General features: G+C 37.2%; 1 protein-coding gene across 1 annotated transcript in view; it reads right to left on the bottom strand.

Annotated features, from left to right (window-relative positions):
* Positions 1-893: 893 nt before the first annotated feature.
* Lars (leucyl-tRNA synthetase) overlaps positions 894-14,970 on the bottom strand; it is a 72,275-nt gene continuing 58,198 nt past the window's right edge. Inside the window, exons 25-32 of the mRNA XM_023715332.1 lie at positions 14,607-14,747; positions 13,228-13,368; positions 12,621-12,731; positions 11,072-11,182; positions 8,380-8,484; positions 6,926-7,021; positions 5,503-5,635; positions 894-1,108 (exon numbers count right to left, since the gene is read on the bottom strand). Of these exons, the coding sequence (XP_023571100.1) occupies positions 903-1,108; positions 5,503-5,635; positions 6,926-7,021; positions 8,380-8,484; positions 11,072-11,182; positions 12,621-12,731; positions 13,228-13,368; positions 14,607-14,747 (1,044 nt within the window). The 3' untranslated portion in view covers positions 894-902. The remainder of the gene's footprint in view (positions 1,109-5,502; positions 5,636-6,925; positions 7,022-8,379; positions 8,485-11,071; positions 11,183-12,620; positions 12,732-13,227; positions 13,369-14,606; positions 14,748-14,970) is intronic.

Below are 14,970 nucleotides of genomic sequence, written 5' to 3' on the forward strand. Positions count from 1 at the left end.
CTGTCTCATTGCTGTTTATCAATAAAATTTTGAAAAAAATAAAAAATAAAAGAATTTCTTTCTGTCAGACATGATGGCATATGCCTATAATCCCAGCACTTAGGAGGATGAAGCATAAGAATCACTGTGAGCCTAGGATACGTAGCAAGTTCACAGCTAGCCTGAATTACACGGCGAGATCCTACCTCAAAAAACAAAAGGGCTGGGGAGATAGCTCAGTAGCACTAGAGCCTACCTTGCAAGCACAAACTCCTGAGTTTGATCCCCTACCAAAAAATAAAAAACCCAGGCTGGGAAGATAGTTTGGCGGTCTAAACACCTGCCTGGCAAGTGCAGGACCCGGGTTTTATTCCCGGAACTGCATGCCATGCCAGCCCCAGAGCTGGCCATGGAAACCAGGCACGGTGGCACACACCTATAATCCAAGCTCTGGGGGGCTGAGACAGGAGGATCACTACAAGTTGCAGCCACACAGCAAGACTCTGTACCAAAAAAAAAGATTAAAATAATTTATTTAAAAAATAAAACTAGTTGTCTATTTCACTACTTTTTGTTAAGTAAGAAATATAGCTAATTACTTAATATAAAAAGCTATGACACTTCCTAGACTTCATAAACAATATAAAGTGTATCTCATTAAAAAGTATACTGATACTTTTTGTGGTAAAGACTAGAAGCTTCTAGGAAGCAGCAATAATTTGTACCAAAAAATAAATAAAAACATTGTAAAAACCATTTCTTACAGACACAAAGATGGAGAAAAAATTTATTAGGTCTAAGAATCAAAGATTATTTGGCATAGTTATGATGACATGCAGAATTTGATTGTTAGAAATAAAATCTATGTAGGTTCTCAGAGTAATAATATCTTAGACTCTGGCAAATCTCCAGGTTGTATGAGTTTAATAAACCAGATAGATAATTGTATCCCCAATATCTGCCCGCAGCCCATTTTCTGTGAGATGAATTTTCTTGCTTGTGAGATCCACATGAAAAACACCATGCTCAGAAATGGGCGTCTTCTCAGTGAGCTCTTTTCCCAGGACAGGAACTCGCCGAGGCCCCAACACTGGATCATCAAATCTCATCAGTTTCACTTTGGAAAGGTCTACAGCAAAAAAGAATATCAATACAAGCATTTAATTATTGTCAGACACCTAAACTCCTGAATGAGCCTGACAGTTTAAATGCAAGCACACTGGTCGTCATATATAAGCAAAAATTATCTCATCAGATTAATAGGACCTAACTCAGGTGCAAAGTCAAACTCTAATAAACCTTCATCCCTGTTCAGCTTTTTACCCAAATCAAACACTGTCAGAAGCTGGGCGTGATGGCAGATGCCTGTAATCCCAGCACGTGGGAGGCTGAAGCACGAAGACTGCCACAAGTTTGAGGCCAGCCAGAGCTTCATAGTGAGTTCAAGGCCAGCCTGCACTACATAGGGAGATCCTGTCTCAAAAACACAAAATAAAACACAGAGAAAAAAAATATTACCAGAGTTCTGCATTACATATCTCCTGGAGTAGTAAATCAAATCAGAGATAAAATTAAGTGTATTTTTGAGCATCAATCTATGTGATCTACTATGATTCATAAAGTACCTTTTCTTGGGGACCTCACAATGCCAAGCAGGCACTGTGCCACGGACCTACCTCTCCAGCCTTTACATAAAGTACTGTTTATGTGTGTCAAGTAAGCATTCTTCAAAATAGCAAAGTCTAAAATTTGCTTTTCTTACTGTGCTCCTTCAAATACATTAATCTTACAACACATGCCACTTTTCTTAGAGATACATTTGGAAAAATAATTACTACTCTAAGAAATCCTATTACCCATTTCTTGTTTTGCTCAAAAGATGAAAGTGTATGTATTAACAAGTTGCTGAGAAACAAGAAAGAAGAGGGAGAGTAGAGGGAAAGGGCATAACTTAGAAATTTTAGCTTTGAACTCCAATGCTACCCTACTTGATATTTTCCTGATACGTCCCTGTGCAAATTAAGATAGTTCCTGGCAAAAAAAAAAAGGCACTTGTCCCACGAACAAATTTATGATCCATCAACCCTGTAACCCTGTCAAAAACTGAGCCAAGAAGAAATTTGCCTGAGCAATTCTGTGACTTCCCAATATCAAATGGCTTTCTTTTGTATAGTGGAAAAAACACTTAACATGACTACAAATGTTGGTTCTTGGTTTATATCTCATTCTAAATGTAGAATGGCTAGTTAACACGACCCAAAGAAATGCAAGATATTTTCTGAATTACTTGCATCCTTTTCTAAAATAGATCCCTGGGTGGTCCACGAGCTATACTCTCTCATGTTGCCTTGAGAGTAGGAAACTTAGCACAAGAGGGATAAGGGATAAAAGGAGACTTTAATGCATCCAGCAGTGATACCGGGAGTTTACAAGTTACTTGAGTTATCTAAGAAACAAAGACTAAAGGACCACAAGTATAGAAAACAGATCATGGGGCTTATTACCGTCAAAGCAAACCATGCCTGACCATCTCTGGAGAGTCTCTGCAGAGATCATACAATTTATTCCCAGACATTCCACAATCCCTAAAATTTAAAATACAAAAGGAGCAGGCACAGCCTTCATGACAGACATGATCTAATTTTGGGGAAGAATACAATTCACTTCAACAGCTATTCCAATTCAATTTGCATATCAGTGGCACCAAATAATTTGCTACAGAAACAGTGATGAGTCCTGTTATATGTTATATATAACCACCACCCCCCACAAAAAAAAAAGTCGTCCTAAGCAATACGGAATCAAGCTATTTCAAATAAACCTAATACTCAAATCAGGCTTCTAAGTGACAATACACAATTGCTTTGATGTTTCACCAGGTGGTTCATTACTGCCAATATATTCTTGGGAGTTTTTTTAGTGGTTTTACTATCTTATCTCAGACTTCTCTTATCATTGAAAATGTTGAAATTTAAGTCTGCAGCTACCCAAGATTTAAAGCACTTAGAGAAAAGATGAGAGTGATTGAAAGTCCCTGGGGATTGATAATGTGAAATGGAGCCTTTCACCTCCAAGTTATTAGTTCATATGTGCATGGTTGTGAGTAATTTAAAATCATTATCATCAAACAGTGGCTCAGTGGCCTTTACAGAGTGAAGTGATATTTTAGTCTAGTTCCTCCTGGACCTAGATCATAATCACCCTCAATACAATTGGCACTAATTGAATGACTTGCTAGCTACTGCAGCTGACAGTCTAAGAACTATGTTATTGAATTTAACTCCTTTTCCATCTCATATACTCAAACTACTCAGCCCCTTAGATATCTAAGGATCCTAAGAGCCTTTGGAAGAAGATCAAGGTCAGGTCTCTACTGTAGGTTCTTAGAGGAATATCAATTTCAAACTCCACCTAATGTTTTTAATCCATTTTCTAAAATTTTCAGCAGGTACTAACAATCAACTTAAAAGACTGTATGATAATATTATTCACTAGTATAACATGATTGGAACTGTACCAGGGGTCCCCTGAGAAAAGACAAGAGCCAGAAAATGTATCAGTATAATCCTGAAGCCTACTTAATGCTGTATTTAGGTATGTTTACATTCTTCCTATTAAAAACTCTTCCTGTGGAATAAGCGCTTCCCTGGAAAGCCCAAGGCCCTGAGTTCAATCCCCCGTTCCGCAAAAAAATAAAAAATAAAAAAAAAGTCTTCCTGTCATTAAAAATATGCAATATGGTATGGTAAGCCACAAAATGGCCTCCTATATATTCATATTTCCCCGATTTCCAAGTTCTGCTTCTTGTAGCAAGTTCCAAGAACGAAGCTACCACTCCATGATATCCAGTTTTGAATGGCTAAAGATACTTTGCTCAGTGAAACAGACTCAACACACAAGGACAAATGCTACTGGGTATGCTAGCATGCCTACAGTAATAATGACTCAGGAGGCTGAGGGGGGACTTCTGAGTCGAGGAGGTGACAGTGGGTCTGGGCAAGTGACACTCCATCTCTTAAAAATAAGGGAAAAAAATACAGAAGTGTATCTAATCTAAAGGAAAAAGTATAAATGTAAATGATTGCACCAGTCAGAGGCAGAAAGTGAAGGAATAGCTACCAGGGCCAGGGGGAAGCAGAACGGGGAGTTAGGGTTTAATAGGAGTAAGGTTTCAGTTTGGGAAGATGAAAAAGTTCTGGAGATGTACAGTGGTGATAGCTGTACAACAGTGTGAATATAATACCACTGAACTGCACACAGAAAACTGACTTAAATGCTAAGATTTATATTACGTGCATTTCACCATAATTAAAAAGGACGCCTAGAAGACCAAGAGACAAAAGTGGGGAGGGAGGGTAAAAGCATGAAAAAAATCAAGATGTGTTAATATACAGGTTCAAACTTCCAAAACAGATGTCCACAGAAGGGAAGTAAACCCTGCAAAAGAATGGAAAGCACATAGTGGAATGAACTCAAATCTACTATTTCAATAGGATATTACTATCTTCAATAGAGACTCACAAATTGTCTGAGATTTATACACCTTTTTTAGAAATCTTTTATACTGATGGAAAATGGTATAATCTACTGATTACTATCAAAAAGAGAAAAAAAAAAAAAAAAAAGGCTAGAGTTTTAGCCAAGCAATTACCTATATAAGCAAGGCCCTGGCTTTGATACCCAGCAAAATAATAACAACAATAATAATAATATAAGAAAAAAGAAAAACAGAGCATGTCAACATTAATTTGTCCTCATACAAAAGAAAAATAACACAAAGATACACTAACTCCCTTTGCATTCTGCTCAGCCTAGGATCTGTCTTAGGGATGAAAAAGAAGTCATAAATTGTTACATTGACTCCAATCACACAAGATGCAGACCTAATCCGACACTGAGACTATTTACATATTTTACCAGGAGCACACTGCTTAGAAGAAAAAGTCTGAGCTTTGGAATCAAATAGAATGCAATTTCATGTGCAAGAATTATTAGCTGAATGAATTTTGGAAGTTACTTAGCTTTTCTGAACCTCCATTTCATTAGCTGTACAAGGAAAATAACAATACCTTTTATGTTACAGGTTGTAAAAGGATTAAACAGCTAATACATGACAAAACTCAAGAACTTTCATTCAGTTTCTCTTCTTTCCCAGGAACAGACCCAGCTGGACAAGCTAGTTTAGAATATGAAAGACTTATGTCCCATAATTTTGAATCATCTTTCAAAGGCAAAAAAGTTATTACAGTTTTAGAACCAAGTGGAGTCTTAGAAAAGTATTTAATCAAATGCCTTCACATCACTGAAAGAGAACTCATTTTTGAGCTTAAGTGACATAGCAAAGTCACCAAGCTAACCAGCCATGTCCCAAAAATATGTTTCCTGATTCTGAGCCCAAAACTCTTTCCACAGTACCACAAAGCTGTTCCTAAGTAAGACAGTTACATTTCTTTCTCCCCTCTGCTTAGAATTCTTCAAATCCATAAGCTACTGCCAAATGTAAGTTTTAGAGAAACTACTTACCTTTTATTCCTCGGTCCACTTTCATTAAACGCCTGATTATAGAATCAGAGTTATCCCCTTGCCTGATTTCAATTTTGGTTGAGAAGTGACCATTGGATGGCTGGGGATTTACTAGAGAAACTGGCACTCCAGGCTGTGAAAAAGAAGAGTAAATTATTGTTGTAGAAAATTAAACCTGAATACTGCCAAGGGATGGAATCATCGCTGTTACAATTTTAATTCCCAGTGAAGGCCATATCTAATCCTGCTATTCTGCAAGCATGAGCAAGACATATTCAAATATGAAAAAAAAGTCATCAATCTAAAACTTATAAGCAGATGCCCAGGTAAAAATGATGGCATTTGCATACATCAATAGTAATAAGACAATAACAAGGATTACATTTTCTCTTCTACAACTACCATCATTTCTCTGCCACGACTACTCCACTTAACATGAAATTCTACCACACATCAGGCACTGTACTGAGAATAGATATATAGCTCTTTATAGATATATAGCTCTATACCTAGAAAGGTAGTTATTTTGAACCCCTTTTCACAAATGAGACTCTGTAAGATTAAACAATGAGTCCAGGGTTAAACAGAGAGTAAGTAGCAGAGCAAGGATCAAACCCAGTTCTATGCCATGCTGTCTTCCACATTAAAGACACTACTTTTTGCCAAATGCTGCCCATCTGACTAGATCCTTTGTGACTAAATAAAATCTCCAAAACCTCCAAAATAATTTTATCTTCAGTAATAATGGTCAAAAAAATAAGAAAAAACCAATTCCAGCATAACTTCAGATGCTGCATCAGGCTGGCTTACACCAAAAAGCCTTAAATAACACACCAGGGATTGAACTCAGGACCTTACACTTGCCAGGCAAGCACTTATTCCACTGAGCTATCTCCCCAGCCCCTCATCTGAAGTTTGAAAGTTTCTTTTTACTATTTAAAAAAGTTTTACAATTCAATTATTATTGTATTTTTGTAAGTAAAAACCCAGTTATAGGCTACAACCACTGCTCCTCCCTTTGCTCTTTGCTGTTTTTGGCCACTGTGAACTACTGCCTTCTGCTATGTCCCACTTTGCCTTAGATCTAGCCAAGTATGGACCGAAACCTCTACTAACTGTGAGCTAAATGAACCTTTCCTTTCTTAAAAAAAAAAAACAAGTTATAAAAATCATATTTTAAAAATACCACTTATTTAATATCTGATAGCATTAACAAAGAGTAAGAAAGGAAAAGTTGAGTCTTACAACAAACAGAATATGACACCTCAAGTTCATCCCATTTCTAATTATAACCTGGAAGATAACATTCACTTAATTTCTCTGGATTTCCTTCCATCTTTAGAATGATGGATTTAGTTGTAATGATCTCAAGGTCTTCTTTAGCTCTAAAATGCATTGACTTAGTAGGATTTCTTCAACTTACTTCTGTTCTAAAAACATTAAGTGGTTTCCCAGGGCAACAGTCTTCCTGGACCTTATCTTCTGCTTCAGAGGCAAACTTGACTTCTATGTGTTCTAGCTAAACAGAGGGGGAAAAAATGGAAGTGATTAGTATCACTTCATAAGACTGAAATTAATTACCACCTCATTTCATCAAGAGTAAAATAGGTTCTCACTTAACATGCAGTCTTATTTTCCATACAAACACTGAATGAAATCTATAATCACTTAACACTCATCTTCGATGCTTCACAGTATTGCTATTTAGTCACATTTATCTTTTTCTATAATGAAATCTATGTCTGCCACATGAGAAAAAAGTAAATCAGCATAAAAGGTTTCTACTCAGACAATCAGAAGTTCAGAAATTTACCATTTAAGAATAAAAGGCTTCTACTTAAATAAATGGAAGAAAAGCTAAGAAAGGCAGTATACTACACTGGCCTAAATAAAAAATGATCCTAAATATAATTCACTTGTCCAAATGAAACAATTCAAGGAGCTTTCTAGCTTATGTGAATATATACAAATATTTGGATATACATATATATTTTTTAAAAAGATAACTGCTAATATTGAATTTCAGTATTAACTCTCATTAAAATGCTCAACTGCTGGGGGCACGGCTCAATGGTACAGCACAAGCTTAGCAAACACAAGGTCTTGGATCAGTTCTCAGCATCAGAAAAACAGTAATCAAATAAATGCTCATGTAGAAATAACTTTCTTCTGTTTCCACTTTTATGAAACAATTTTAATCAAACTGTAAACTTGATTTTTTTTTTAAATTTAAGTCTTTTATTTTATCACCAGAACCATCTTTTGATTTCTCTAACTTTTTTTTTTTTTTTTTTTTTTTTTTGGTGGAACTGTGGATTGAACTCAGTCCCCTGAGCTTGCCATGCAAGCGCTTATGCCACTGAGCCATCTCCCCATCCCCTCTAACAGATATTTCTCGAGCAAATTATTTTCCTTCTGCCTAAATTGTTGGAGAGAAAGCATTTTTAGAATCTAACAATGAAGTTGTGACTGATAAAACATCATGAACCACAGACTATAACTAATCTGATTCTGTGAAGCTGAGGTTTAAAAGAAAAGGAGGTAAGAAGCAACTCACACGCTCTACAATATGGAAGATTCCGGGAGCATTTAAATAAAACCTCTCTACATTTCCTTAAGGACAACTGGAGGGAATACCTAGACAATACAGTTAGTTTTTATGTACAGGATAACTGATAAATGAAATAAGATGATAGATCACTTTTTTCTTTCTGTAACTTTTATATCCCCTTTCTTTTTATTTCAGAAATAATCTTGACTAATACATTTGGCAACAGTACTAAGTATACAAGATGAAGTTGATAAAAAAGCTTATTATAAAAGAACTTGCTTATGGCTTACAACTGAATAATTATTACAATCTCTGGTTCTTCTCACCTCAAGGGAATTAGTCAGGTAAACTATATTTTCCATAAGCACTGCCTGTTCATCAAATTCCAACTGCAAATCCAGAACACGAGGCCCCATCTTCTCCACGTTTTCCTAACAGTCAAGATAGTTTTGAAATACAAAAACACATGAAAAAATATGTTGAAAAGACCAGCACAATGATGTACATCTGTAATCCCAGCTAGTCTAGAGGTTAAGACACGGTGATCAAAAGTTTAAGGCCAGCCTGGGCAGCTCAACAACACTGCCTCAAAATGCAGTTCTACGGCAAAATGCCTTTAGGGTCAATCCCTAGGGCTGCAAATGATAGTATGTAGAAAAGAGTATGTTCCCTCCAAATCACTCATTCTCTCAATTAATAAAAATCTTTAAATTTCGGCCATGAAAGGAAAGGCCTTGGATTAATTTCCCGTGCTTATGTTTGCTCATTAATGAAATTATTAGCTCAAAACAATTATTGCTTAAAGTAAGGTTTAAGAACACTGAAAAGACTAGAAGGCACAAAATAAGTATGTTTTTATCATTCTTTAGACTGCCTTAATATACAAGCCCAAAGAATTTGCTTTGACAATCAGATGTTAAGAAAATATCATGTCAGGTAATCTTTTTTAAGTATTCTAAATTTTCCAAAACACCAAATGAAAAATTTCCAAAGATACTAAGGGGAGCGATATAAATAGAAGGGTTCCTGAGGGAGCTGCCCAGGCCGGGGGCCACACAGCCCCATGAGGATACTTGCAGGCTGGCCTTCCTTCAATCTAACCCAGGAACCAGAGGCTCTGTGTGGCCCACGGCATGCTTCAGAGGCTCCTCTGCTACCACAGGACCTGCATGCTTGTCCACGCTACTTCTCACTGTAAGCCTCCTCCCCTACCTGCTCTGTGGACCCTGCCTCTTGCTTACAAAGCAAATCCTGACCAGCTTGAGCCATGAGGAATTATCCCTGGGCCCAGAACCCCTTTATCACACCTTGGGAACCTTTCCTCATCCAGAGTGCCAAATAGCATTTCCTTGTATCTTATCACTGCTCATCTACCCTCCTGGCTAAATTGTATGAGCTCAGCTAGGTAGTGTGGCACATGTTGTTAATCCCAGCACTCAGGGAGGCTGAGACAAGAGGATCTCAAGTTGGAGTCCAGCCTAAACATCTTAGCAAGAATTTGTCTCAAAATAAAAATAAAAAAAGCTGGGCATGTAGCTCTGTAGGAAGGCCCTGGGTTCAATCTCCAATACCAAGAAAAAGTCATACTACAGTTACTCATAATCTTACAGCATACAAAAAATAATATTCTTAATCTTCCTGAATATTCAATAATTGCTACTTAAAATGTGCTATTAGCAACGCAAGTGCACAAGCATAGATCTATGGTCTAAACACGTTACATTCACATGAAAGTACCTATCCACTGCTTCTGTTTGACACCAGCTATGGATTAATAACCTTTATCATTACAGAAGTGGGCTCCTCACAAAAAAGAACTCAAATGATTTCTCTATCTCCATATCCCAAGTGCTCCACCACTTGCCTTTCTACCACGTTACGACAGCATGAAACTCCTTGTGAGATATTAGCACTGTGCTTCTGACTTCCCTGCCTCCAGAACTATAAGGAAAATAAGTTTCCACAGTCTATAAATTACTCATTCTTAGGTTGGGTGTGTAGCTCAGAGGTTGAATGCTTGCCTAGGCCCCGGGTTAAATGCCCAAAACCATAAAAAGAAAACAACAATAATAATAATAACTACCCAGTCAGTGGTATTCTTTTATAGCAGAAAAAAATGGACTAAGATACCATCTAAATTGTTTCTGATGCCATAAGAAGTACTTAGCCATTTTCATATTCTCAGATTAATCATTTTCAAAATTTACAAACCACTAATTTATACAGAAAATTACTAATAGTATTAAAATATATATATTACCACTCAATGATCTGACAGTTCTTCAATTTTTTTTTTTTTTTGCGGTACCAGGGATTGAACTCAGGACCCTATGCTTGCCAGGCAAGCGCTTATTCTACTGAGCTATCTCCCCAGCCCCAGTTCTTCAAATTTAAGTGAGATCCTAAAGAAGCTAACTCTTTTGACAACAAAAACTAACCAGGGCCAAAATATCAGCAGAGCCACTGTTGAAAAACCCTAGCCTGGCCAGCCAGATAGCTCAGCAAATTAACGTGCCTGCTTAGGCAGATGGGGGGGGGGGTGTTAATCCCCAGCCTGCCATGCTGGTCCCGCCCCTGGGACATGCTGAGTTGACAATTGAGACTGAGCATGATGACATGCGCCTGTAATCGCAGCACTTGGGAGGTTGAAAACAGGAGAATCACTCTCAGTGTGATCTATGTAGTGAGATCCTGTACACCCTGTAGACACTGACCTAAATTCATAGGAGAGAGAGAGAAAGAGAGAGAGAGAGAGAGAGAGAGAGAGAGAGAGAGAGAGAGAGAGAGAGAGAAATTTGACTTGGCAATTCTAAGTCAGTTTTTCTATCACAGTACATATTTTCACATATTCAACAATTCCAAAGGTCAACCCAGAACCTGAGAGCTCATTTCTCACCACTTCCTGGAAGGTGCCACTTAGCAGATTTCGAGGGGCTGACTGCCCCCATGGATTCTTTCCTTCTCTCTATTCTGCTACCTAACCATGACTCAGGGGATCACAACCACACAACTGCTTACCTTAACCATAGCAACAAATGGCATCACTTTCTTCATGTATTTCTTCAATTCCGGCATATTACCTAGTTCATTAGCAATGACTTTGTTATCAGGCAATCTTCCACTGTTGACCTAAAAGTGGGAAAGGGGAAAAAATGTGGAGAAAAATGTTTAAAAGATAACCCAGGCTTGTAGGTGGACCCTTCGGAAGCCAGTCAGACAGAACAGTGGCCTTCACCAGAGGGTGGTACATCTCTAGCAGCACAGGGAGTGAAAGGTGAATGGAACAAGGTAAAAGGGAATTCTCTCTCTAAATTTAGAATATACACACTTTTTAGTTTAAAGGAGAAAACTGAGTGCACTGCACTAAATATTTAGTGTTTCTTATAGTAAGTCTCTGGGATTATAACATCAGATCCTACCTGCTAAGAAACTGACCATCAGAAAGATCTTACCTTCAGGTTTCTAAAAGCATTTCATTAGACATATTAAAAAGGAAAGCTATAGAACTATTATACAAGATTTATACAGTACCTATTTTTGAATGCTCTTGTTTATAAATTGTCACCACAAATGTAAAAACAAGAATCGCTAGTTATCAATAATTAAATGTTATGTTGAGCTGTGGGGGACTCAGGTCAATAATTTCTGACATTGCCAGTTAAACAGAAGACCCAATGCTATTATGGGCTACTGGACTCTTTTAGAATATTTTGCTGAGTTTACACACCTATAATATTCAACAACAGAACTTAAAAAAATTGGGATATAACTATGAATGTCCATTTTGTATCTGTGTATTCAAAGTGGTTGGGATAGATATACAGTTGCATTCTCTTAATGAATAGAATGATTTGTTCTAATGGTGTTTGTAAGTAGGATCACAAGTCTGCATCTTGTACAGCAATTAACCACTAAGAAGAATATATGCAGTGTATTATTTGTTGAAACTGTACTTTCGATTTGATTTGAAACTGTCTCATTGCTATATGTTTATCAATAAAACTTTGAAAAGAAAAAAAAAATAATTAAAAATAGCAACATTTCTATTTACTGAAAAATAAATGCTTATACCCAAACATAGTGGCAAACACCTGTATTCCCAGCACTCGGGAGGCTGAGGCAGGGGGACTGCCACAAGTTTGAGGCCACCCTCAGCTACACAGCAAGTTTAAGGCCAGCCTGGACTACATAGTGAGATCCTATCTCAGAAAAGAAAAACAAGTACTCAAGAACCAAGATTCAAATATAGTGTTACAGCTTCATGAATCCCACTGTTCAAGCCACAACAAATTCAAAAGGCAAACTATCCTTTTGCTTCATAATTTTAAATATATATAAGAAAAATCAACATACAATTAGATCTACTTTTATTTTCAAAAATGAGAAATGGCAGCTCTTTTCCTACCACTCACTTATAAGCTACCAAGAATAACAAAGGACGTTCCGTGCCTAGGGGAATTAAACAAAGCTGCCTATCTTCTTTCCCTTGATATTGTGAACATCCTAAAAATAAAAACAACACAAGCAGGACACAACATGGTTAAGGGAAGCCTACTGAGAGCATCACCTCAAAGTGGTTACGCAGAACTGTCAGGGTGGAATGCTGCCAAGGTGGATAGCTCTTCGCTACATAGATGGTGCAGTGTGAGGGCCTCTGAGGTGGTTGCTTGTCAGTCTTCTACATAATAGGAAAAAAACAGCAATGAGAAAAATATTACCCCAATACTATCAAAGGCTTTAATATTTAAAATTATACAAGAGCCAGGCATGATGACATCCACCTGTATTCCAGCACACTGGACGGCTGAGGCAGGATGCTAAGTTCAAACCCAGCCCAAGAACTTAAGAGATTCAGAAAGGCCTTGTTTCCAAACAAAAATATAAAAATATCCGAGTACACTGTACACAGCTTAGTAAAAAGGCCCCAGATTCAATCCTCAGTTCCACAAAAAATAAATTCATATAGGACTATATTAGCAGGGGATATACACTACACATCTTAATTTCCATCACTGTTAAATGTTATGTGAAAAAGAATTATGATGTGTTGTATACATGTAACAACTTCCCACAATGTGTGATCATTACACACTACAAACATGTGACAATGAAAAAGTCATTTAATTATTTTTAAGGAATAATCTTCAAATGACTTTTTTAAAAAATGACTTCACCTTCCCTTTAGCTGGCATCATGTAATTCTTGAGTCGTAACCTAAGGTCATGTGCTACTTCCATGAGATACTGTGAGGAGTGTATCAAGATTTCATCCACAGGACCCGCCACAGGCCATGAAGCATTCATGATTGAGTCAGACTTGTAAAAAAACAAAAGCAAAGAGTCAGTGAAATCAATTGTTCAATACAACTATTATACAGTTTTTGCTTAGTTTTATACCACGCCTCCATCTGTAAATGTGTGCTCAAAGTTCAAACCTGACTCCACATAACACACCTCCACCGCCCCTGATCTAATGTTCCCTAGAATTCATGCTGTGAAGTCTGACTCCATATTCCTAAGTAGCATCCATTTGTACAAGCATATTAATACCCACACACATATGCTCACTTTCAAAGAAACTTACATAATGCTAATCTGCCTATATTTAATCATTATATAAATTATGCACACTCTCAATCTATTAATACAGCCAATACTAGAAGTGTATCTACACAATATATAGAGTCCATTTTTGTATCTTTCATGCATGAAAAATGCAGAAGCACCTGGATATTAAGGTCGGAAAGGAGTTATTAAACCAGCCAATCTATTTATCTGTAAGCCTGGAAGAAATACTGAGTTTATCTTCAGAATAAGAATGCTTGGGGCCGGGGAGATGGCTCAATAGAATAAGCGCTTCCCTAGCAAGTGCAAGGGTCTGAGTTCAATCCCTGGTTCCATCAAAAAAAAAAAAAAAAAAAGAATGCTAATATAATATCCCTGAATATGCAGTCCTATACATGCCAGGAATTTTGTATAAAACAAGAATATTTATGTGAATATGTGTTCCTATCTTTGTTTATAAACAGCTTATAATTGTTGTTTTATACTGTTCTCAATATTTTCATTTTTTTAGCAGTTGGAAAAACAATGATTTTGTATACATTCAAATGTACTGGGGCCGGCAAGATAGCTCAGCAGTCTAATCACCTGCTGTAGGCAAGCTTAAGCAGGTGCAGGGACCGCATTCAATCCCTGGCACCATATACCGTGCCATCCTGGTCCTCAGGGCAGGCTGAGCCAGCCAAAAACACCCAAACAAATGTATTTCATTTCCTAAGAGATGAAAATTAGGTAGACAATTACACACATGATCATATTTTCAAAATATGTATACTGCACATATACAAATAATGGCACACAGATGATTTGCCTGTCTTATTTAGCTGTTTTAACCTATTGAAATAATTATGACAAATCTAGTATTATTCCTAAGATACGCTTACTTTCAGTTTTTTTTTCCCTTAACCGAAACAAGCACAGTAAATAATGCAACACTTAATTAATAAGGCCAAAATAAAGCCCCTCACAACACTTTACACCAATATAAGTACCTTTCCCAGGAGTGTCCAGATATGCTCACACAAATGTGGACAGATTGGAGCCAAGAGAAGGGTCTGAACTTCAATAAACCGGAACACAAGTTCTCTGTGCATCCCTTCTATGGCCAGTTCACGGTATTTGTCTTTTGCAGCCTATAAAAGTTGAAATTATTTACTATTCTCTTCATTTTACTTTAAAATAAAAATAAAGGGGGCTGGTGAGATGGCTCAGTGGTCTAAAGCACCTACTTAGAACAAGCTTAGCAAAACACAGGGACCGCTGTTCAATCCCCCAGCACCACATGCCAGCCAGCCCCGCCCCCTGGTGGGCTGAGCTGGCCACACACACACAAATAAATAAATAAATAAAATTTAA

Source organism: Octodon degus, unplaced genomic scaffold (genome assembly GCF_000260255.1).
Source record: "Octodon degus isolate 3935 unplaced genomic scaffold, OctDeg1.0 scaffold00040, whole genome shotgun sequence".
Classification (NCBI taxonomy): domain Eukaryota; kingdom Metazoa; phylum Chordata; class Mammalia; order Rodentia; family Octodontidae; genus Octodon; species Octodon degus.